Source organism: Neopelma chrysocephalum, unplaced genomic scaffold, assembly GCF_003984885.1.
Source record: "Neopelma chrysocephalum unplaced genomic scaffold, ASM398488v2 Primary Assembly neopelma1_67, whole genome shotgun sequence".
NCBI classification, from domain to species: Eukaryota; Metazoa; Chordata; class Aves; order Passeriformes; family Pipridae; genus Neopelma; species Neopelma chrysocephalum.
Genome location: NW_020897726.1, coordinates 2,402,567 through 2,428,939, shown reverse-complemented (window position 1 = coordinate 2,428,939; position 26,373 = coordinate 2,402,567). Strand labels below are relative to the sequence as shown.

The following is a 26,373-nucleotide window of genomic DNA, read 5'->3' as shown; positions in this document are numbered from 1 at the left end:
AGGAATTTTTCAGCTCTCAAGAAGGTTTTGGCTTGTAATCACAATTTCTTAAACAATCCCCAGCTTTCAATGATCACAAAATACTGTGTACAGTAAACAACCTACAAGGATTCTGTGGCCACCACTCTCTCTGCCAAACCATACAGTGAATTGCCAGATGTCAAAACTACGAGATGACTGAGATGTGGGCTTGGCACCTTCTCTTTCCTCTCTTCAGCAGCTGTGAGAGTTCCTGAAGGATCAGCAGATACCTCCTAAAAACAAAGAATTAAACAAATTAAACCCCACAAAACCAGCAAGGATGGCTCCAGCTGAGCAGTTTCAGATGCCAGACAAGATGAAGGAATGTTTCAAATTTTAAGGTGTAATTTAAATCAAGCCTGAATCTAAAGATAACCATAGAGTATTCTATTTGAACAGTATAGTGTTCAAATGGGTGAAAAAAATCATATAACACAGACCAGTATCTAAGGAAAAAATAAAAATAAGAAAAAAAGGCAGAGAACAAACTTCTCACTACACCTTAACACCCAAACAGGCTTTAGCCCAATTGCCTTTTGCAAAACTGACTTCTCACCCTTGCAGATAGTATCTTCAATCTTACAGCAACCAAATGAGAAGACAAATCAAAGGAATGTTACTTATGCATGGGCTTTATTGCTTATGTGAGCTGTGGATAATGTAAGTAAAATACAATTGATGTACTCAATCAAGCTACCATTCCACAAAAACTTCTATTCTGAAGACATCTTGATGGTAGAAAACCAGAAAATACAGCAAGGGAACAGTAACTGTAGTAAGAAACAGGTTAGACCATTGCCCTGTTGCGAAATTAAAGAAAAAAATAGGGAAAACCCCTATCTGTACATTTGAGGAATGTATATACAAGTTACAGCTAGAAGAGGAATTACAGAAGGAAGAAATTCCCAGAGCTATCATATTGGTCTAAGTGGGTGTATAAATGGACACCCCTTGAAGCTTGGCTACTTCCCAAAACCGCACGAGGACATGAAAACATAAATGTAGTTCTGGCTTTGGATTAATTACTCATATCACGCTTACACACAGGCTATAAAAAGGTGAGAAATGCTACAAAGTAAAGGTAAATATAAAGGTAATATAAACCCCAGAACAGATAAAGAAAGCAGGCATGACATGGCACTGATTCAGTAAGTAAGAGCCTTTTATGGCTCTCAGGATAGAAATTCTGTGGCCAGACAGGTGCTACAATGTATCAGCCTGTATGTTTGGAATGAAAATAAATAACAATAACACAGTAACAAAGTAGTAGTAAAAATAATTTCTTCAAAAGCAAGATCAGTGGCACAACATGTCTGTTGTAAAGCAGCATATGAACACACAACCAATGTGACAACAATAATGCTTAAACATAACATTTATGGTTGGACTCAAAAAACCAAATCAGTTTAATTCTCAAATGGCTGCAAAAAATTGGACAAAGATGAAGCCAAAAACAAAGATAATGAAAAAAAAAAAAAAGCAGCCTTGAAGTTTGTGGATTGTTTGTTTGCTTGTTTCAACTGGAGATAGAAATAAAATGAGAGGAAATTGCAGTGAAGTAACTAAAGAAGGAGGAAGGAAAATAGGCTCAAGCTGACCACAACAGTCACCATGAGTTTCTTCCAGGCTTCACAGCAGAGAACAACTGTGAGAAGTGACCTGAAATAGAATCATTGCTATTCACACAGTTTTTTTCAGATACCTTTGCCTAAGGAGAAGAGGAGAGCAATAAGCACCAGAAACATCAATGGAACTTAGTGGTAGTGTAACTCATTCTGTATGTCAAGACTGAGACAAGGAGGAATATGCACTGAAGATCTTGAAAAGCCAAGAGAAAAGGTACTGCACAGATGATCAGGTGAAAAGTGGAAAAGCAACAGGGAGGTTATTCTGATAGCAAAATATCTGACAGACCTATTGTGGTTATACTGCAGCAATTTAAGGGAGGACAGGTGAAAATTGATTATGTCAAAATGTGTAAGCACTTGGTGAAAATTAAATGAGCACAAAGATCAACACTTTGCTGCCATAGACAAAGCAGCACCAGAGTGTGTTTACTGCTTGGATGAAAGCCAAGCCAAAAGTGACATTAAGAATATAAGACAACTGAGAAGATAATAGTGTCCAAGCTGTTAAAATGGTTTGAGGTGTGGAGGAATAAAAATTCACAAGTTTCACTTTAACTATCTTGGATTTTAGTTGGCAGTTTCCTCCTGTGGTGTGGCAGGCCAAGGCAACAAGGAGGTAGATTTGCTAAATCAGAAAGGCTCTTTCAGTTTTGCATCTTCCAAAGACATCAAACACAATGATAAAAACAGGCTACAGCAGATGGAACAATGCACAGACTGGGAAAGCAGAGTTCTCTCTAACAAGGATAAGGAAAGTATCCTCAGACTTATAAAAAATTTTGTAATAAGGTTACAGAAGCAAAAAGCCAATAAAGCAGGGACCCTTGATGGATCCCCACAGAAATTCTGACATTAAAAACAAGAACTGAGCAATACCATCAACACAACTATTTGTAGCGCTAAGAGATCTCACAGAAATAGACTGTTGAGCAGAAGACAGAACTTCTAAAAGAAGCTTATGGCAAATGCTATTAGATACAGTTGCACTGAGCACAGGAATGATTATAAAGGCTAGCCACAATGCTACATTATTTGCAAAATGAATGTTCACATTCAGTCAGATAATAATAATAATATTTAATAATAATTAAACTGGCCACATGCTTTACAATACAATGAAGTTTGCATTCTGCTGAGTCTATCAGAATGGATAAGCAAGTCAAAAGGCCTGGATATCTGCTAAACCTCATGTAATCTCTTTCAGGCACCTCTAAGATACCTATTGAGCACATCCACAAGTATTCTGCACTTGGGCAATGACATCCGATCATCTGGGCATAACAGTCAATTATCTAAAAATATTAACTGAGCCAAAGACACCACTAATTAACTATTAAAATTCTCTCTTTATCTGCCCTTTTTATTTTTTCACTAGGGACCCCTGGTGGCCTAGTGGTTAGCATGCGGGACTCTCACCGCTGCGACCCAGGTTCAATTCCCAGTCCCTCCCGGGCAGATGGAACCCATTAGCCCTGTGAGGCCATCCATCTATGAGAAGGACACTCTAAACAAACCTACGTCCTGAGGACCTCACTGCCATTGTCCAAGCTTGCTTGGCCCCGGCAGATGAACCTTAGGATTAAAGGGTGGGCTCAGTTCAGCGCAGGCTGTCTCTCACCTAAAAAATCCATTGTGCAGGCTCGAAAGGTACAAGACCTTTCCCCAAATCTTCGTTCGCGAAGATGGGCCATTAACTTATTTTTTCACTTCATTCCATTCTCAAAAAACCCAAACCAACCCAAACAAACGAACAAACAAAAAAGAGAGAAGCTTTGAAATGTTTACACAGAACAAAAAGAAACAAACACACAGACCACCAAACAGTTCTCTGTTCTTAGGAGAGACAGAAAGTCACAGAGCTAGGGGAAGAGTATCAGTGGTAAAGATTTCAGCAGCTTTCTTTCTCTCAAAGACTGATTACAAATTATGTAAAAAACAAATATTTTGAAGGCTTAATTTTGTATTTATCATACTTCAGAGTTGCCTGCCACTTTGGAGACATCTAAAACACGTTTTTTCTTCCTGCCTGCTTCCCATGAAGGTAAATATCTTATTAATCTTTTAAATGCCAAAATCATGTTGCATCTGAAGACACAAAATGTACATGAGAACTGGCTCAGTCAAAAATACGCTAGGATTCAACTAAGGAGCCAAACTCTGGTTCAAATACACTGGCCAAACACAGCATGAGCATTTTATTCTCCTAATTTGTTCTAAAAAGCAGGCACTGCAAAAGCATGTTTACAGCAAAAAGGAAGCCCAGGGAAACAGCCGGTGTGCCAATCCCCAAAAAAATCACAAGATCACTCTGGAAGGGCCTCAGTGATGCATGTGGTTTTTCCTCCTGCCTTCATTAACAGAAATGATCAAATGACTGAAAGCAGCAATACAGGGGCAAAACATACAGGCTAGAACAGGAAAAAAGGCTACAGACTATTTAAAGAAATCAGCTGGTTTTCAGTACACTGGACTTTTTAAAGTTAAACCCTTCCAGTAATTAAGAAAATCTGCAAGACAATGTCTGTTGCCAGTGACTCCTTTGGAGTACCATAGCAAATAGGTAAAGTCCTGTAAACCAAAAGTGAGTGCCAAGCTCAAGAGGAGGAGGAGAAGGAGGGAAGTATAAGCCAGGACATTAAACAGCAGCCAAGCAAATTTTAATTTCAAGAAATGTCAAGTTACAGAGAACATATTGTAGCACCCAGCAACAAGCATGCAGAGAGCAATATCAGAGCAGAACAAACTTGCTTAGCTTTTTCTTGGATCAGACTAGCAGGTCTTGCTGATTGAGCAGAACTCTGATATATCTAAGACATATCACAGCCCACACAACATCCTTGTAAGCAAACTGTGCAAAAGAGATTTTATAAAATAACTTCGAGGTATACATGGAACTGATGCAAACTACAACATGCTCTTCTCCTTCCTTGACAAACAGGAAAAAACTCGAAGTGTTAAAAAAAAATAAAAAAATAAATAATTCATTAAAGGCACCAAAATTATCTGAACAATAACTACATGAACTGTAGCAGGTGCAGCAGGACAGGTTAATCAGGATTGCACACAGAAACTTTACAGCTGGTCTTATCCATTTAATTTTCTCTAGTCTAGTCTAATTTCCTCATACCATCATAGGAAAAGAACTGTTTTCTAATGCTACATATGACTGGTATACACAACTAGCAATTATATATAAAAGTGGCTTTGCTATAAAGGCCTGAAAATATCAGCATAAAGAAGTGTTAAAAGAAGCTTACGACTGCTTTACCTGTTTAAGGGGTTGCTAATAACACTAGTATGAGTGATAGTGTGTGCTTCGGGAAGTATCTTTATGAGATATGCATATTTGAATTAAATTTCATCTGGAACATGTTTTTACAAAAGAAAGGTATGTATTAGCAAATATCAGGTATCAAATGAATAGGAGCATGATATTGTTTAATTGCTGGGTATTTTTACTTTAGCATTTAATTGTTTACTCCAAAGAAGAAATTTTTAATGAACAAGAAGGAAAAAAACCTGTAAGGAACAAGCATCTCCTTCAATCTCTTCCTCCAAAAAATGTCATGTGTAATACGAGAACATTTCATTTCAGTGGCTTGGCAGAACCCAGTAGCAAACTTCTGTTAAGCCTTTCATCTTAGTGGAAAGAGGAGACTATGAACTAATTACCTTAATCAGAAGAATAAACTATCTAAGCTAATTATGTAAGTCAAAAATTTCACATGCAATTTGCAAGAGAGACATTTCTATGAGGCCTGATTTCATCATGAGAAAAGAAGTATGTATTTTTTTCAGTTATTCAAAAGAACTTATGACCAAAATTATCTGACTAATTATCTGCCAATTATGGTGGGGATAGTTGACAGTGAATTACAATCATCCACTTTCATTAACTTTTAACAAAAACCAGTAAACTCCACAACCTGTCTCCAGCACACAAAGTTCTGCAGATCACACTAACAACCAATAAATCATTCAAAAGTGTGCTTCTTCTGACCTAATACTTTTGCATAAGACTTTAGTTTTAGAATTGTTTTAATATATACACACACAATAGCAAAAATTTTAGTTTTGATTTTGCAATACCTCTTTATGCTACCAAAAGAATCCCAGTCTTAAAGGACTAAGTGGTGTTTGAAAGGCATGGACAAACCTATTCTATCTGAAAAGGTTCTGGCAGTATAATGGTCTACAGCAGCAGAACAGTCTACAGCAGCTCTGACATACCAACGCTGTTACCAGGAACTTGATATGTGCTGATGGACAAGGAAAAGCAGAAAGCAGACTAACCCCAAATGTTTACACAAAACAGGGTATATAAAACTGTAATTGATAGTTTCTGTAATATCATGAGCACAGATTACAAGAAAATAAACTGATCAAAGAAAGTGTAACTCCTTATTGTATTCAAAAGCTGTCTTAAAATAGCTCAACTAACTCCAAGCAGTTGCTTAATATACAAGAATTTTTTTCATAAGAAATGTACTGAAAGCAACAAATCAGGTTATTTTCCTCCCTTTTGAGCTTACACTTACACATCCGTAATTGTTCTTGAAACTTAGTGCTAAAAATGATAGGCAAGGTCAATTGTAAAAGCATATTGCTTTCAAGGTAAAAGTACTTTTTGAATATGATGTAAATGTGTTAAGGTTTAAAAATGGTACTTTACAATACTCCCACTACGTTTTCAGTTGCAAGATTAGTATTTTCTTGCTGAGGGGCACGAAGCCTACCAAGCAGGTAATATCGACTCAATTTTTAGGAAAGTAAAGCAAACATAAACAATGTAAACTACTACAATGATCACTACTCTACAGACTTGAAGAAAGCAGATCATTAAAAACCAAACAACAAACCATCTTGAGAAACCTTTACAGCACAATAAGAGCCATGCTGCAACGGAACCCCAAGCTTCCCAACACATACAGTGCACACATTAAGCATCAGCCCCAGGGCTGAGCTGATCAGCATTGCCTCACAGCAGGCATGAGGTTCTGACTTCAAGAGTGTGGATCCTCCATGCTCTTTGTCACAAAACAAGCATGTCCCAAACCTTAGTTGGGTCAGTTCCACTGACTTCAGTAGAAGAGTATAAAGAATAAAAGAAAACAAAGTTTGTGCAGAAACTTCTGGGATCTTTGCATTTCTTTTATTTTTTAGTGTTCAAAGTTAAATGGAAGACTTTGGGCATAAAAAAAATTACCAAAGTTAAAAAGTTTATTTACTACCTTGTCTGACCCAATGCAACAAAGCGTCTATCAGGAATCACTGTGTGCTGACAGACCACCTAGAAAAGGAGTTCTTAACTACGTTCTAAAAAAAATAAACATCAAATGAGACACCACAGAAAAGCACGCCCACTGCCACAGCCTTGGGAACCTGAACCACTACCTTACAAAACAACACGTAAGACAATCTGGTCTGCTCATACACATTTTTACTGCCACACTTTCTTATACAAAGAAAGTTTTTCAGCAGGAGCTGCCGCTGGTTCCCAGGTGCTCAGTTGTAACTGTGTGGACAACTGCACTCCTCTGGAACTGTTTTGAGTGCCCAGGAAGGAGTCTGAAGTGACTAAAATAAGATGGCTCAGAGACTACCCAAAGAGAGACCAAGCAATTGCCAAAACCCAGAAAATTTATTCAATTAAATAAGCTAGAAAACTTCAGTAAATTATTCCAGTTTACTTTGGTAATACAGCCAAGTAAACAAAAAAAGCTGTATGAAGAACTCTAAATGAATAAATGTGAGGAAGCAAAATAGCTGCAGAAGTCCTAGCATAATTTCAAAGTGCTTTTCATGTCAGAAGTTTCTTTTGTATACACAGAGTTTTCTTCCTTTGACAAGCAATTAATACAACATCTTAAACATTGTTATTATACACCTTATGGAAAGCTTTTTCAAAGAGAGGAAGGAAAAAAACTCACAAATTGTGTTTCCTCTTTTTTCTTCATTTTTTTTTCTTTTAAGCAGCAGGAGACCAAGCAAGGATTAAAAAACTTGCAGAAATTATGTTCAGCCAAGCAAAACCTCACCGAGAATCACAACTACCATTTCACTGAAGACCTTAGTTATGACCTTTAGGAGTTGCATCCTATGCTAGGTACTGCCATGTCAAGTGACAAATTCCACAGCAAGATTCTCCAGAGCTTGCCCTTGGTACAAAAAAACATACATAACAGGCCGTATGTCCACACTAAGTAATGCAGGACTGTGCTGTGACATTTTAGTAAATGTTTGTTTCCAGAACTGGGACTGATGTAACAGAACCGTACCATTCCACAACATCAAAGGGTCAAAGCCAAAATGGGCTGGAAAGTCAGGCATGAAGAAAATCTTACCAATCCTTATCTTACTTGCACAGATGAAAAATCTACATTTTCCTTCTCTGCACCATCAGTCTCTAACTTATGGACTCTGCCAAAAGACATATACTTTCTGGGGAAAGAGATCAAAAGCCAAAGCAAAGACAGAATATAAAATACACTGACCAATACTTATATCACTAATTCCTTCCATCTACTCTTCTATACATTGCATTGAAATGCTTGTATACTTTACTACAATGATTTATTTCCTACTGCTGTAAGGCAGAGCAACTCTAAGAAACTTCATCTAAATTTCTGTTTTGCTTGGGCAAACCTCATTGCAATGAAATATTTACGAGTATTCCATGGTTATTTGCCCCCAGTATTCTCTTTTGAATGCAGCAATATTGCTCAAAGCAACTATTTACACACACAGGACATTCACAGACAACATCTAGGTAATGGCAGTATCACGAGTACACTACATTTTGTGAAGATAAGGATGGTGGCTGGAAACAGATAAAGCAAGGAATCAGAAGTAGAAATTTTCCTTTCAAACCACCAGTTATCACAGATCACACCATTCTGATTGATGGCTTGTACCTAGCTGGGCGCTTACAGGTCTCAGTGAACAAATATGAACATCATTACTGTGTAAAAACACATCCCTGTTAGAAATGACAAACACAAGGACCAAATGTGTGCAGGTATCTCTACACACTCCACTCAGGAACTCCAAGTGAGGAGATATAGGCAACTCAGAAACAGGGACTTGCTTTGATGTATTTAGCCTAATCAAAAATCACATCTTAGTGAGGCTGAAAGGATAGCACCTCTTCATCCCTTTTTCACTCTTCTCTTTCTGTGTTTTGTTTTTAATACATCCTGCCGATATGAATGAGTAGAGTGCTTTTAGAGTGCTATTTCTGGAGGATTGAAATTATTAACTTTGAAGCTGCTGCAGAGCAGAAATCTGTATGAAACCCATTTTGTACTATCTGTGCAAGGGCCTGACTACGAAGTTCAGATACACATATTAAGCGCAGCACAATGTAGCCAAACAAATTTTTGGAAGTCATACTGTTCTCTTACCCCTCAGAAATGAAACTGGACCATAAACTATTCTGAAACAAATACTCAAAGTGCTTTTATTTTTTATACTTCTGAGTTAGCCTACAAGTATTTCTTTAAGGAAAAGACAAGTAGGTTATACACAGAAAACTCCTTAATCACTGTAAGCTGCCAGGACAATTCCACATAATTTACTATAAGAAAGTAAATAAAGGCAGTTTTGCTAATTGGTAGGCCCCAATTATTATTAGTTATTTTTAACTAAACCCATTTCATTTATTTATCAAAAGAAATTTCAGATCATACTTAAAACAGTATCTTCAACAGCAGGGCAGAGATTAGAAAGAGCCATAATTGGACAAAACTTCATTATTAGTATATTTGTAAAAGTTTGAAATCAGAAGCATGTCTTCCTCATAAATCAAAAAGTGAAAAATTTATAGTATAAGACCAGCATAAGCTCACAAGATATTAATAAATCTCATGGAATGCCTTTAAGTCAATAGGAGTTAGCTAAGATTTCTTTCCCCTTTAAAATCATACCTTGAACATGGCCATTAATTTCAATTGATAATAACATTATCTGTTACAGGACTGTTAATGATGGAGGAAGAGAAAGAACAGCTCTTATTTTTCCATTTTACTCCTAGAAACTTAGGGGGGGTTGTTGTTGGGGGTTGTTGTTTTTTGTTGGTTGGTTGGTTGGTTTGTTTTTTTATTTTATTTTTATTTTATTTTTTTAATAGCTAAAAAAATTCAAGTCTGTAAAGCACTGTCAGGAACCATCACTACAGAGTAAGTTTAAAGAATTGATTCCATGGCTTGTCATTTTTCCATAGTCTTTAACTGATTTGTTTGCAAGTTCTTCTGAGAATTAATTTTTCTCTCTTAATACATTGCCTTTGAGAAGAATATTAAGATGAGTAGCCTTTTTCTGTTTTTTAGAGGCCTAGTCTTATTAGTTATCTTATGCTCCCTCTACTGACTCTATAAGAAATGGCCCCAAAACCCTTTAAGACACTTCTCTGAGAGAACAGTTTAGGATTTGATATAATACTTCAAGGAATTAAAAAGGCATAAAGTATATTTCTGTGGAGTGTCAAATCTTTGTGAAAGTCAGACTAGAGCATCTGTTTTCTACTTCTTTCTGAGGCAGACGCCTTAGAAAATAAAACCTTCCTGTAGCATCCACAGTATTAACTACTATACAAGCCAGTTATCATACCCTTAGGAAATTTATTCATAATGTTTGAAGGCATTTATATTTTGATAGAAAAAGAGAACTTTAAATTTCCATTTCTGGTGTAGTTCTTGGCAATATTTCCCTATAAACTCTGCTGCTCAATTGAATCCACAAAATCTACTTTACTATTCTCTTGTGAAAGACAGTAATCTACTACCAGTGTGACAGAGCACTGTATTTAGTTTTCACATTTTGAAAATAAGTCATGAAGTGACCAATGGGATACAATGTAAAAAATACATCAGGGAAAGTTCCCCAAAATTAAGAAATTACTTAATGAAGGACTTTGTATACTACCTCTATTATCTTGAAAGACAAACAATCTTTAGGATGGTTTACTGTTTTGCTATTCTTTCACCTAAGAAAAATGAGTCATCTATTGTGTTGCTTTGGTTTTCTTTTTATAAAACCTCTCTTAATGAGGATAATACTGATTGTCTCTCTTTATTACATGAACTGTAATAGAAGATTTAAATACAGAACTTCATTGTTACATCTAGCAAAAGCTATTAAATTAGTTTTGCTGTGTATTAGAAACAAGTCATTTCATACAATAATGATCTCTATATCATGAAACCAAGCCTTTCTCATTACGGACACTGATGTGAAAAGAGAGAAAAATCCAAAAGCCAAGATGAAATATAATTCCTAAATTTTGTACAGAGACCTCTATTCCACTGAGCATTAACAAAATACAGGTACTTACCAGATCAATCAGACTCTCCTGGATTCTGTTCAGTGTGGTGCGTAATCTGCTGCTACTGAGGCCCAGCCCTGTTGATTCAAACTGGAAGAAATGTATTCTATATAAGTTGGGAAAGGAAAACTCATTGGTTTAAACTTTACAGTTATACAGCAAAACTCAAGTTTGCAAAGACTATCTACAATTTACTTACATTAAAGTTTTAGCACGTAATCACAACCATACAAAATAAAAAGAAAATCAACAGAGCTCATGGCACTCAACACTGCACTGGTGTGAGGAACGACATAAGTATCTTTCATGAAGATGACAGCTTATCATTCATACCAAGAAAACAACCAGTATCCTTTGTTGTTATAATACTGTATTTGGCTGCAGGACTCTACGTTTTCTCATTTGGGCAATAAGCCCAGATGGTGCACCACAATGCCCCCTCAGAGACTTGCACGCACACCACACCCAAGCCAAATGGTGTTCACTCTAGCTATAAAATCTCATTTAATTATCCATCATGTATCTTGCATATGTAGAAATAATAACCATTGATCTTTATAAAAGAGTAATTATCACTTAATGCTTATAAAGATCTACCTGAGAAACGTGCCATCTTCATGTTAGTGGCTCAGGAGTATATGGTGCAGAGGCTCAGCTGGAATAAATCAATATAGCTACACTAATTTCCTGCTAAGCGCAATGAATTATACCACCTGAGGGTCTGATTTGACATGCATAATTATTGTAACTACTTATCTTCTACTTTTAATTAAAAAAAACCAATAAACTAACAAAACAGTGAAGGTGGAAATGGACATCTAAGAAACACACATTTAAGTCAACAATCTTGAAGGATTTGAATACAGTTCTGGTATGTGATTCACACCAAAAGGCAATTTACTGAATAATATTTAGAGCACTGTTGTGCACTGTATTATCAGACTTTCTTCAGTGGGCTGAATCAGGGAAGCCAAGTGTTTGAGTTCAAGTCCTCTCCTCTGCTTCTTTGAAAGACAAACCAGTCTAATTTAGGTCCCCATTTACTGAATCTAAGTTTCTGACTTAAGATGTCCATCTGCCCCAGTTCTCCTACCTATTAAATGAAAATTTACATCTGAGCTGAATTCTCACTGAAAGTACACTCTGATGAAATCTAGAACCTGATCTAGGAGATATAATCACTATCTTGGTGTCCACATTTGATAAACCGATAAATAGAAATGTTCATGCCTTTGTTTTTCTGTGAGTAAGATTTTTACAAAAATAATTTGTATTGTCCTTCAAATTTTTACTGTAGAAGCATCAGTTCTGAACTGCCTTTGATTTTGCAGGTATGTGAGTGAAAAATAAAATAACTTTTTTCCCTTACAGAAACACATCCTTAATTCTTAACATCATTTAGTTATTGTTCAAGAAGTGGGCATAAGGACTGCAAATTCAAGGTTGACTATTCTCTCTGTCAGGGTAAGAAAAAACAGAAAAAAACCCCTGCTTAAAGGAAAAATATACGTGTATTAAAAATCTATTTGAAAGTTTCAGCAATTAAATTTTATTTTAAGAAATTTGCACCATGAAAACTACGCATCATGCAATTTACCACTAATTCCTTCTTTTTCTACCTTTGATTGCTAACTTTCAATACCTATCAGTAACTTTTACTTATTTCTTAATATAATTACTATATATAATTATATCACTAATATAAAATGATATATTTCTTTCTAAAAAAGGGTAATTTCATATTTGAAACATATCTGAATGAAAAGGAATGTAAAAACAAACTTAAATTTCCATGAAACACTACATATTAAGTAGTGTTTTACTACTTAAAACAGATTTACCAGGCAGCCAGTTACAGCCTGAAGTCAGAATCATGTATCCGTATGTATGAGGGGGGAAAAAACCAAGAAGCAAACAAAAAATATAAAAAAATAATTGTTGCTCAAATTTTTCCACACAGACAGAACCTCATGGCTTGACACAGAACATGTCACTCATCAGTACATCTGACTTGCTTCATAGAAGTTTTTGCTAGTTCTATATGCAAAATGATAGGTATTTAAATTCCACAGGTTGATGACCTAGTAAGGCTAGTAAGCAGAGCATTAGCCAATTTACAGAATAATTGTACTCATCACCAATTTTACATAACTCCCTTCGGTTATAAAAAAAAAATTATGTTTACAAATTGGTGTGATATCCTGTAAAAAAAAAATTAAAACTCAACTCACCTGTTTTTTGCTAAGGAAGATTATTTTGTGTTCATGAATGTCTTACACTGTATTGAGTAGATATTAAACACAGACAATTTCTTTTAATTTATGTTGGGTTTCTCCATAATTTGAGACAAAGTAGCCTTAACTTGCATCCCACAAATAAAAAAAGTGTTGAAAGAGCAATTCTGATTACAATGATGTTTAATTTTTGACAGTGAAGAAAGCTAAATACTGACCACTTAAGATAATGGTTCTAAAGAGGTCTGGAAAGAACAATGACTCAGCATCATGACCAGACATAGAACTCAACACATATATTTTAAATCCCCTGGGTTTCACTGAACTGGCAGTGAACTCCGTACAATTAATCACTCTCCTTATGTGTCTACTAACTCATACATACAATATAAGCACAATATTCACAAATAATTTCAAACATTTATGTTTGAAGTTATGCCAGCGTACTCTGAGAATCCCATTTGAATTTATTTTGTAAATAAAAATAAACCAGGAATATTCTCAGTGGTCTAAATCACATACCATCACCCATCTCTTCTTTCTATAGGTTTATAAACACTGTGGGGAGTGAGGACATTTAAGCAGCATAACAAGAGGGTTTATTACAATCATAAACCCTTGTAAGCATTGTGTTTCCCCACGGAAAATCATCTGTCAAAACAAATATTAGGCATGCTACAAAAACATCACAACTTTACCACCATCTGCTATAATGTTTACCTGCCTATCATTGTGCTGTTCTCTGTTAGAAGCACAGAGTAAGGAAGTCGGTATGGGCTTTAGAAACACAAAATGGGAGGTGCAAAAGAAACAAAACAAAACAAAAAAAGGTAACACAATGTGAATACCAGAGCAACTGACTAAGCCAACGGAAATCACTTATCTTAACAAAAAAACACCAAACAAACAAAAAACAAACAAAAGAAACCAAAAACAACCAAGCAGAAAAAAAAATTCAAAAACCAAAACACTCGTATTGTAAATACAAATTGCAAGCACATTTGCCCTGCCAAATAGAACAGCTCAAAACCATTCAGAACCGTATGCGGAGTCTGAAAATCCATTACAATTTGCCAAGAGATGATGATGAATTTGGAACCCCTTGATATTACTACTTGTGGAGTAATTTAGGGGCCAAGAGAGGAGAAAATTGTTTTTACATGCAATTATTCATAAACACTTAAAGACAATTCAACTGAAAGTTATCTGTGTTATGTAAAGACATTGCCAACAAGTACTTATTTCAACTACAAGATCACTGAAAAATGTTTTCATTAGTGCAAGTAGTTGGACAGAAGAACACTAGATCTGAAAAAGGATTTTTCAAACCTCTTAAACTGGAGTTACAATTTAACTTTCATGGCCCCCTTCTCCTCTTTTCTTTTACTATTCTTATGTAGGCTGGAGAAATACATACTGAAAAATAAATCACCTCACACTCTCTGGGCTCAAAATCACCACCCTTCTTCTGCAGACTGCTCCTCTGCTACCCACTTTCTGCCACTACTTATATGTGTCTCACGGTTTCTTTCCTCCCTTCTAATACTGCTGGAAAAAAGAATAGAGAATCTATCTATTCAAAACATAACATAATTAATGTCCTAGTGACAATAACGCTTTCAGTATTTATTTCCCTTATGGCTGATCTAATCAGCCTTTTCTTACTTCTACATTCAAATCCATTCTGTTGCCAATAATTTTTTTGGGATTACATATTGGGTAGTATTTTAAGCAAAGAGATCTCCTCTGTATTTTCATTCTGTGTGTACAGTGATGCTTGAAAACTAAAAATGTTTCCACCTACCGTGTCATTTCGGCCAAAAAACGTGTAGACTGCATACAGATAATAATCGAAGAGCTGGGACATGAAGTGGATCACATCAAATGCAATTGGTTTCAGAATATTCATCATCTGCATGTATTTCCCTTAAAAATTAAATACAGAAGATCAGCTTTCTCAGTGGAAGTGCTACAAAGACAGTGCCAAGTTCTAAAACCTCAAAACTAGCTTTACAAAGTATATCATTTAGCCTCCAATATTGATAAACAACAACTCAGTAAGTTTAGAGATTGGAAGGTTTAAAAACCAAAATAAAAACGACACCTAAGACATCACAAATGCCTCAAGATTTCTCAAAATGTGGACATTAATCCATATCAAAATGTCTTCTAACATTCTTGACCTTCTGGTACCAAATTCAAACTATACAACTTCCTAAATCCTCTACAAGTTGCAGCTTCATTTAGCCAAAAAATAATAATCCCCTTAAGTAGTGTCTGGCAAGTGCTATGTAGAGCCACTGAAGATTTTATGCATTAGTGTGTGTTCATATATGCACATAGGGATATTTTTCAAGCAATAGAAAAGTACAGCATAAAAATTATATGACCAGGATTGGATTTCACCGAAGAACTCTACAAATAACGTGTTTCACATTGGTTCTATAGGATTTCCTGCTCTCTCTCCCTTTTATCCTGGGGTAAGAATCCCAAGTGGTTTTAAGATGTACACTTGAAATACTTTTAGAGGGACAGACGGTGAGTAAGGGAGAATGATGGGACCTTGGCACATACAGGGAGAAGACTTCCTTCCTGTTCTCTGTTGTAACACATTTGACTTGGGAAAATAAAATATTTCTTAAAATAATTTTAAAAAAAACAACCTCAGGACTTTCATCTATATGTTATCTGAATCAAACTGATCATATGATTTGGACTCAGGAGAAATTTTTCCCTGCAGGCCTAGTTCATGGGGCCTATAGTTTTCAGTTATTTTGTTTTCCAGCACAGGGCATGGCTCTTCATCAGGTCATATAAGAAGAGGACTTAATGAAAACCCTGATACTGTAGAGTCCCCACAATGCCTGCTGGTTACCTCAAAAATGACATCCTACTTGCTCTTTTAGCGTTTTAAAAACATAAAGAATATATAATAGGCTTTTGGTTATTATAGTAAGAGACGGTAATTTTTGAACTGTAACACAAATGCAGTCTACCCAGCATGTAGGATACAGCAGATCATTTAACAAATTGTCATATTTCAGACATGTTTTGACGTGACAGGTTGAAAAAATTACATGAGGGTGCTAAAACAATTTCTTTTTCCTGTAGTCAAAAACGCTGTTTTTCAAGTTAATGCTGTGCCCATCAAAGTATTTTATTAATAGATACAGAGAATCTTGGTAACAGAGAAACAAAGTTACCTTTTAGTACTGAGGCAATGGGGAGTTACTTAAATTTTTTTAAGCAAGTAATTGGGTAGGTTAGCAAAGATAACATTAATTTGACAAATACATAATACAGCTACATACCTAGTAATATGGTAGAGCACCACATTGGTTGGTAAGAACCAAACAATAACCTGATATTGCTACTTTCCAGATTTCTACCTAGCTTAGAAAGAATTCAATCCCTGCTTGAATGCTATGTGTCTGCACCCCTGGTTGCTAACACACACAAGCATATATTTTGTTATTTTTGGACATTTGACACAGGTGTTAAAATTCAATATTTGGCAGTTTAGACCAAACGTTAACTCTATGCATAATTATTAATGTTTTGACCCACAGTATTATGAACAAACTGAAAAGCAGACTTTGAAAATTCTATTTGCCTTCCAAAAGGAAAAATCAATTGCAGAGTCCAATGTGGAAATTTTTGGATGTTTGGGAAATGATGGTACCCCAATCAAAGCAACTGTCACCTTCATCTGTGCTATGTAAATATTCTGTATTGCCACAGGATGATTTTTTTCCACTTACTCTGTGATAAACACATTTTTAAACTCGCCTGCAACCTAAACACAACATAAGAGTGATGTGTCACATTCTGGACAGTTAAGACTTCCATATATCTGTGCAGCTGGCATGATATTGAAAGTAATCTCTTGGGTAGTATCTTACACTTTTCCAAAGGGCTACACACTGTACACTGCTCAAGTATTGTCCCTATAAAAAAATCTCCTGATGCCAAGAACATTTCTCTATTACCACATCACTCAGCATCTTGACACAACAACTGTTCCAAGAACATTTCCTCCTAGTTGCTCCCTCTAACAGGACACCAACTTTTAATTTCTACACATTGTTACCTAATTGCACTAAAATTCCTATTTTGGGTGAAAAAGGGATATATAAGAACATTTCCAAACAGCACAAACAAATCCACACCATGATAGAACTTCCAGCAATACTTGAAACCACCACTTAACAGTTTCAGCAACTCAAAGTAGCTTGACTTTCTAGAGGCTCCCTGCTAACAGCTAAAACTGCTGAACATTTGCCAGGTTTCTTTTGAAGCACTGCTTCCAGCACTCCTTCTATCCTTAAAGATAATAAGTAGAGAGTATTCTCTACCAGACTACTCTATATAAAACTGATGCACCTCACAAATTAGTGCACATAAATCTTTGCCGATAGAACGGCCAACCTGGAAAAGCAAGCTTTAAACTAGGAAAGCTGGGGCAAGGGGAGAGTTATAGTGACCACCTAAGCATCAAAAGAAGGCTTAAGTGGGGATACCTTCAGCAAGTACTGGCAACCAAAGACAGGACTATAAGACAGGAGCATGGGGCATCCCCTTGCACTCCCACTGGGATACTGATATACACTCATATACCACTATAAAGTGCCTGTACACCAACGCACACAGGGCAAGGAACAAACAAGAGGAACTAGAGATCTGTGTGCAGTCATAGGGTTTTGATATCATCGCAATTACAGAGGTATGGTGGGATAGTCTGTCTGACTGGAATGTTGTCATGATGGCCTACATGCTGTTTAGTAAAGACAGATTGGGAAAGTGCAGTGGTGGGGTTGCCATCTATGTAAGGCGACACTTGGAATGTATCAAGCTCCATCCTGGGGTGGATGATAAGCCAGTCGAGAGCTTATGGGTTAGGGTAAAAGGGCAGATTAGAAAGGGTGACACTGTTGAGGGTGTTTGCTACATGATGCCTGATCAGGAGGAGAAAGTGGATGAAGTCTTTTAATAGACAACTAGAAGTAGCCTCATTCTATAATGCAGCTGTCTCCTTTGAGAACGCACGCAGGATCACTCTTGAGGAGAAAAGACAATGCAGAAAGAACCGTGTCTTGCAGAATATACCACCTAAGGAGTCTTTCTGCTGTGCCTTTTGCAATCGGATATGTCTATCTCGTATTGGCCTCATTAGCCACCAGCGTGCTTGTAACAAATGTGGATAGAGCCTTCCTAAATCTTCGTTCGCAAAGCCTAGCCATGATGAGAAGTAGCCTCGTGGTCACAGGCCCTGCTTCTCATGGGGAACTTCAACCACCCCAACATCTGCTGGAAGAACAAAACAGCAAAGCACAAACAGTCCAGGAGCTTTCTGGAAAGCATTCACAACTTCCTGACACAGATGGTGGAAGATACCAATGAAGAATGGTGTGTGGCTCAACCTTATACTAACGAACAAGGAAGGCCTCGGAGGTGTGAAGATCAGGTGCAGCCTTGGCTACAGTGACCATGAGATTGTGGAGTGCAGTATCTTGTATGGAGGAAGCAGGGCAGCAAGTAAGGTCACAACCCTGGACTTCAGGAAAGCTAACTTCAATCCCTTCAGGGATCTTCTTGGAAGAATCCCATGGGAATAGGCCTTGCAAGGAAAATTGGTCCAAGAGAGATGGTCAGTATCAAAACATCACTTCTTCCAGGCTCAAGAACAGTGCATCCCGATGAGCAAGAAACTGGGAAAGGGGATGAGAGACCTGTGTGGATGAACAAGGAACACCTCCAAAAATTCAGTCATAAGCAGGACATATACAGGAGGTGGAAGCAAGAAAAGGCCACTTGGAATGAATAGAGATGTTGTCAGACAAGACAAGGAAGACCAAAGCCCATTTGGAATCAAATCTGACCAGGAATGACAAGGACAACAAGAGCTTCTTCAAATACTTCAACAACAAAGGGAAAATTAAGGAAAATATAGGTCTGCTACTAAATGGAGATGGGACCCTGGTGAGAGAACATAGGGATGGTAGAGACATCATATGCCTTTTTTGCATCAGTCTTCACTGATAAGACCATCCCTCAGGAACTTCTGATCCAGATGACCAGGGAAAAGGAATGGTGGAAGGAAAACATACCTTTAAGAGCTAAAATGCCACTTTGAAGGAAAAAGTGTAAAGTCCATGGTAATTATATAATTTTGAAAGACTATATGATTTCGGGTTTTTTACATCACATGAGGTTCTATGCTGTGTGCCCAATCACTTACTTCAGCTGCATTACCATTACTATTTCCTTAAAATTTACTGGATTTTGAAGCAAGCAAAACCTAAGAGTTTCTCCTCAAAAACCATTCACAACACAAGCAAAAAGAGGCCAAAAAGGCACTGCAAAACCTCGACCTAAGAAATACTCATTAAACTATTTCTTAGTTCAGAAAGATATTAAGAAATCACCCAATCAATATATACAATGATGTAGTCATTAATTATTCCTGTAGATGTATAGGGCTTAGTCAAAATATTTCATACAAATTTAACAAGTTTATTCTTCCTTTATATTTCAAGTCAACATGTAATGAATTGATAAGAAAAAATTAACTTTATATATTAATCTCATGGTTACTTTATACGGGAAACAGAGAAATAATTACCTGGTTTATTAACTTGAGGGAAAATCTGATAAACTGGACTGTTCACATGAAATTCAAATTAAAGAAAATTGTAGCAGTTCCCACTTCAATTATACATTAGCAACTCATTTATACAGTTTATAAATATTAAGCTAGACTTTGTTTTATTCATCTAGCATATATATACAAAGCATACAGCACACAAAAATAGTTCAAAATGGTTTATGAGCACTGTTTTACTCATTCTGTGAGTACTACTCCATTCCAAAAAAGCGAGGCAACAATTTCTACTACTTGATTGAGCAATTTAAATCTGCATCTTCATCTCACTCCACACTTCCCTTTTTAACCCTAATTTCCTTTATTATCTGTTTTTAACTAAGATAAGGGAGCTGATCTGGATCTACAAAACATTGTGCTGATGCATCATACAGGAGCCAAGAGTATTAGTGACAAAATGCAGTAGGGACAAAAACTGTTTAAGTACTCACATTATGGTCACCAAAACAAATGTCTCTTGCAACACAGCCTTTTTTTCAAGGAACTGAACTTTTTCAAAAGTAGACAGGACACATCTATAGCATCCCCTGTACTACATTAGGTCCCTACTTAATTTTTAAGGTGTCACACCACTGGCGCACGTCTAATTCACTTCATCCAACTTAGAAACTAGACCCTGAGCCCACACTAGCTGTCTAGATCTCCTGTGCAGAGTTCAAGCAGCTCCACAAGTCAAATGGTAAGAGATAACATGCAAGCAAAGACATCCAGGTCAGCCAACAAACTCCATCATTTTCTGGAGTCGCCTAGAATTCTCCATTGACAAAGAAGGGATCCTACACAACCATCTCAGTTACACTCCTCAAAATTACTGTTAAGAACTGTGGTATTTTCCTAGCAAAAATCTGAGACAGTGAGAGACAAACTGGAATTTTCCACAGCATCAGTAGAGACTGTTGTCAAAAGATGGGCACACTCCACAGCACTCCTGCAGGAGGATAATCCAAGGGAATAGATCCCACTGGGATCTCCTACAACCTAGCATCATACCCAGACAAATCTGCCAAACAACAACATGCTTATTTTCACATTTAATAGGGATGACTCACAAGAAAAGAGGGTAGACAAGGAGGGAGAAAAAATGAATACATTCAATAGTCTGCCTAAATAGGAGTATCTTCTTTGTTGTTTCTGTAGTCATTAACCATTAGTTCAAGCAATGTGTCTGATGCTCCTATTGTACTATAAACTAGCAGCTCGTTCTTTGGCAAAACAATAGGAAAGTACACTTTGTACACCCGCCAGCTGTACAAGGGCATTACAGATGGACTGAACTGCCAGTACAAGCAAGATATGAGAAATCCAAAGACGTGCATAAGGGAGGGACTTGTGACTAGAATGTTATAATACAACAGAGACACAATGCAGCGAGATGGCATTCAAAGTATTGCACATTATTTCGGTAAGACTAACAAAAGTAGAAAAACAACTGGTAAGAAAGTAGGAGATTTAAGTTTCTGGCAGATAAATACAAAGGATGCTAAAAAGCTTAGTACATTCTGTTTAGCAAATCAGAAAGTGAGAAGAAATAGGATTGCTTTCTGTAAAACCAGCAGCACAGTATGCCCTGAAGAACAAGACAATCTCTTAAACATAAAAGGTTCTTCTGGCATAAGATCAAGTTGGCAGAAAGTAAGTGGATAATTTTTTTCTTTTTTTTTTTTTTTAACCATTAACTTGTTAAGGTTTTGGAATACAATTCCTATTAGACAGAGTGGTGGGAAGAGAAGTATTCTTAAGCCGGAGCTCAAAACATGCACATTTACAGGCAGTAGTAAATGACACAACTTCCTGTAGCAGGGGCTGCAGAGGGTCCTTTTCCAATTCCATGTTTCTAATAGTGGTATTATCAGTCATTACAAAAACAATATGAAACACCCCAAATAGCAGAAAAAATTGAAAATTAATCATAATTCCAAAAGGAAAAAAACAGTGTATATATGAGCTTTGAAAATTATGTTTAATTTTGGGTTATAAACAGAATCCACAAACAAAAAGACTCCTTATGTAAAATTGGAAAACCAGAACTACAGCTCCACCTACTCACACACTCTTAGGGCAGGGTCAGAGGCTGGGGTTTGCATGAAAGTGCTATGAGTGTTTTCCAGATTCAATTCTAAATTTTCTTAGATTAGAAAGGAGCAAACAAATCTCTCCAATTTAACTCACAAACCAACGCCAGAAAAGTTACAACAGAATAATCTCAAATCTCATTTCAGGTCTATATTGTAAATGCTCAAGGAAAAAAAGGGTTTCAGCAAACCTGCAAAAAAGGTTTAGAAAATTAATTCCTGATTTACATGCTGCCCCCAAAGACAGCAAAAGGTACTAATCAGGTGTTGGAATAGCCTTTTTTAAAAGAGCTTACTCTGAAATACAACGATCATTTTCAAGCACATAAATATTGAAGACAAACTTCATTAATGCAACACATACAGAATTCCTCTCTCTTCTGCCTAACCTGATAAATGTAGGTAGTTACTTCTTTGAATAAAATGAAAATCAGTAGCTACTGTACAATTTTCTAGCTAATCAAATGGAAGGCATGATCATAAAAAATCAATTCCATTAGACCTAGATTGGAGGCAAGTGTGTTCATAGAAAATGTGTTTGGCTAGAAAAGGACTGAAGAAGTGGCCTAGTGCAACCTCCTGCTCAGAGCAGGTGTAAGGAGATGAGGTTGCTCTGCAGCCTTTTCAGTCATGTCTTGATCACATCCAAGGACAGAGACTCCCTAAACTCCCTAGGGATTAATGGGGTGCATTTCAATTACTGAAATTATAGTTCAGGTGAGTTCTTTTCTTCTAGTTGTTTACCATGTAGTAAAAATAGTTATTCTGGATGTGAAAATTTGTGTAATGAATGGGGAAAAAAAAACAATCTGTAAATTCTTACTTCTGCAACAATTCTACTTTAAGACAAAGTATTTAATAAGTCACATCAGCAACACAAACATTCATCTTTTTGCTTGCTATCTCCGCTCTTTTTACACATTCAATATGTTAGACAAATAATCCACCATTATAAGTTAAAAATCAATATATGCATGCAGATTAACTTTCAAAGTGAAGTAACCCATAAGAAAGAAGCAAATTTGTCTATTTAAATAAAAAGTACTTGTTTAGTGATTTATTCCTATTTTATTAACATTTTCAAAGAGTAGAAAAGGAGCCCAATTAGGTATATTTTTAAAGCCTTAAGTTTCATGTAACATATTTGCTATAATAGGTATGTTTGCACAAAAATCAAAAACACTCACAAAATACAGCAATTGTTCTACATACCAACAAGCCGTATTACATTCAGGGTAGTGTTTGTTAGAATAGGCGCGTTCACTTTATTGAGGTTGTAATCTGATCTCTTTCTGCTCCTCAGAGTTTCTCGAGAAACACTTTCAAGAAAACAAAATACACCAAATGTGACAATATTCGAGGACATACAAATGAAATTTAGTAGAAAATAAATTATTCCTCCTCCCTTCTTTCACGACAGTATGTCTTCCAGTGCAGCATTTTATTTATGCCAAAGCATAACTGGGTTAGGATTCTAACATTTAAGAGGGAAACCTGACCTAATTTACACAGAATTGTACTAGAGAAAGGAATTTCTTGGACTTGTAGTCCAAGGCTTGAGTTATGCAGGCCTCTGCTTTACCCGACCAACCATTTTAATCACTCTGACTCAAGACCACAGTTCATGAAGTAAAAAAATGAAAACAACACAAGTCACAACAAAACAGGGGCAGATTAGTCAGCTACAGATGAAAATTACTATCTGGAAATGGAATTAATTTTGAGGAAGATGAAGTTAAAAAAAGTCATTGAATTTTTCATGAAGTCTAGTCTTGCAAGTGGCAGGGAGTCGGACTCAATGATACTTATGGATCCTTTGCAATTCCAGATATTCTATTTTCCTATAAGAGAAACCTTCTGTCAGCTGCCATAGCTCAAAACAATATTATTCCAAAAATTCAGAACGCTTCAATTTCACAGCACAAACATATGGACAGTAAATACTGTTTGTTCCAATTAAGGAATTTTTAAATATATCTCCATCAATTCTTTGAAATTAAGTAGTTTACATGATGTATCTTATGGACTCATTTAACAATATTTTATCCTGAAGAGTTATTTTGTAAAAAACCCATTACTCTGCTTTGACCTATGTGATGGCATTTTGGTTCTTCTGCAATCCCTACATAAAAATAACGTGAGCCTGCCTCACAAAGTCTGAGTGGACATCCAAGTTGTACAGTGTACTAGACAGAAATTTGTATTTCAGATCCTTTTAAAGGCTACAGAGTTGTTTTTTGTTTATATTAATATATATTAATTTTTTATTATATTCATCAAAATAGAATATGTATATTCATTCATATATATGCGTGTATATATATTCTCAAAGAAAAAGATAATTTAAAATTCCAAAGGACTATCTTTAAGCTATGGAAGAATCTCACTTTTTTTTCTTCCTATGTAGAAGTTTACTGTTCTGCAAAAACAGAAGCCCAAAACTCAAGCCATTTGTCTGCAAACAACTGATTTTGACACAATAGAAATTATACATATGCACAACAACTGCTATAGAAGAACCTTCAGTTAACACCTAGTCCTTGCTAATCAGTTTTTCACTACCTGCTTCAGAGAGCCTTTGTCCTCTTTCAAAATGTTGCTTTTTGCAGCTTCTCTCTGCAATAATGATGAGCAGTTTTATGTTCCTCCCCATTCTGGAGATCTAAGTGCTGAGACCTTCTAACTGTGCAGGCAGCATAAAGATTATTTGATTATTATTCCACTGTTGTAGATTATAGAAAGTGAACTACTTAGAGTAATGAGATGAAAAGCATGTAAATTAGACCAAGGACTCACAGAGCCTACTTACCTTTTTATCGGGGCATCTCCTGTCTGCTCATCCACATAATCTCTTTTCAACTCTTCAGGAACATCACTGTCACTATCATACTCTTGATATGCACCTTTTTCTTGTTCATCTGATTCATACTGTTCAAAACAAACAAACAAATAAATATACTAACATATTTCTTATAATAATATCACTCGTAATGTGGCACCTTGGTAATTTCTTGTCTTTTAACTTGATCATAATACAAATAATTTTGCTGGTTGAAAGGCTGCTGACAATGTTCATTAAAAATGCAACAGGCAAATTATAGAAAGTCATTTTTAAGTGCATTTCTATTTTCAGATCTTGTTTGAGTAAATATTTGCGTCATCCTATTTCTCCCATCCTATTCGCATTCTAGTTGGTGTATCAAGTACCCACATATCTGAGATTTTATTATTTACTTTCTAATCCGAAAAAATAGTAATAAAACCTCAAAATTCATCCATATGATGTTAATAAAACAAAAAAACCTGGCACTACACAATCCTTAATTATTCTTGCAAGAAGGACTAAACTATTCCTTCACAAAAATACTTATTTATATTGTACACATTTATTTTTTTAAAAATACAATACCAAAAAAACAAACTTGCAGTTGCTTGCAAAATTGCTTTTAGAATACTCCAAAAGACATTTCTACTAGAGAGTCTTTCAACCACTTAACCTGATAGAGACAATGTAATTTTGACTAAGCACAAACACTTCACGAAAACAATACATCTAAGGTCACTTGGTCTGTTCAGACTGGAGAAGAGGAGACTGAGGGAAGACCTCAATGCAGTTACAACTTCCTTGTGAGGGGAAGAGGGGGAGCAGACATTGACCTCTTCTCTCTGGTGACCAGTGAAAGACCTAAAGGGAACAGCCTGAAGTTGTATCAGGGGAGGTTTAGGTTGGATATTAAAAAGAGGTTTTTCACTCAGAATGTGGTTGGGCACTGGAACAGGCTCCCCACGGAACTGGTCACAGCACCAAGCCTGACAGAGTTCAAGAAGTGTTTGGATGATACTCTTGGGCACATGGTGTGACTCTTGGTAATGATCCTGTGCAGGACCGGGAGTTGGACTCAATGATCCTTGTGGGTCCCTTCCAACTCAGCATATTCTGTGATTCTCTGAAATGCTATTACAACTATGTAAGTATTTCTCATGGCTCTATTAGCATGTAATTTTTTTCTCACTCATCTTTCTGCAATGTATGCCATACTATCTACCTCAAGAGAAAGGCGGATAACTTTGCATACATCGGTATGCCCTATGCACACAAACTTTTCACTGTCATGGAACAACCAAAAATTGCAGAGCATGCAAGCAACAGGATTCTGTAACCCAAATTGGTGCATCTTTCCTCATAGAGAACAAAAACTACAACAAATCCCAAACCCACACCATATGATTGTAAGAAGTACTCTAATGATATAATTCAACTGTATCAGTGGAAGAAATCACTGGGGCCTAGATTAAAAGTATTTTCCTTTCTCACCCACCCTTGCTTTCTCAGAAACCTCTATCAGGTATTTGGAGCATGTCTGCATTCATTTGTGTGTGTTGGTTCTTGGTTTTGTTTTAAAACAGACACCATTCTTTATCTAGTTAAAGAAAC

The 26,373-nt window shown here is 36.3% G+C and overlaps 1 protein-coding gene across 4 annotated transcripts in view; it reads right to left on the bottom strand.

Moving 5' to 3' along the window:
- VPS50 (VPS50, EARP/GARPII complex subunit) overlaps positions 1 to 26,373 on the bottom strand; it is an 85,615-nt gene that overhangs the window by 9,013 nt on the left and 50,229 nt on the right. For 2 of the 4 annotated variants that reach the window (XM_027684723.1, XM_027684722.1), the window contains exons 19-24: positions 24,748 to 24,866; positions 23,151 to 23,257; positions 15,010 to 15,131; positions 13,926 to 13,982; positions 10,981 to 11,061; positions 106 to 254 (exon numbers count right to left, since the gene is read on the bottom strand). In XM_027684723.1, coding sequence (XP_027540524.1) covers positions 106 to 254; positions 10,981 to 11,061; positions 13,926 to 13,982; positions 15,010 to 15,131; positions 23,151 to 23,257; positions 24,748 to 24,866 — 635 coding nt within the window. The remainder of the gene's footprint in view (positions 1 to 105; positions 255 to 10,980; positions 11,062 to 13,925; positions 13,983 to 15,009; positions 15,132 to 23,150; positions 23,258 to 24,747; positions 24,867 to 26,373) is intronic. The other 2 variants (XM_027684725.1, XM_027684724.1) reach the window with 1 other exon arrangement.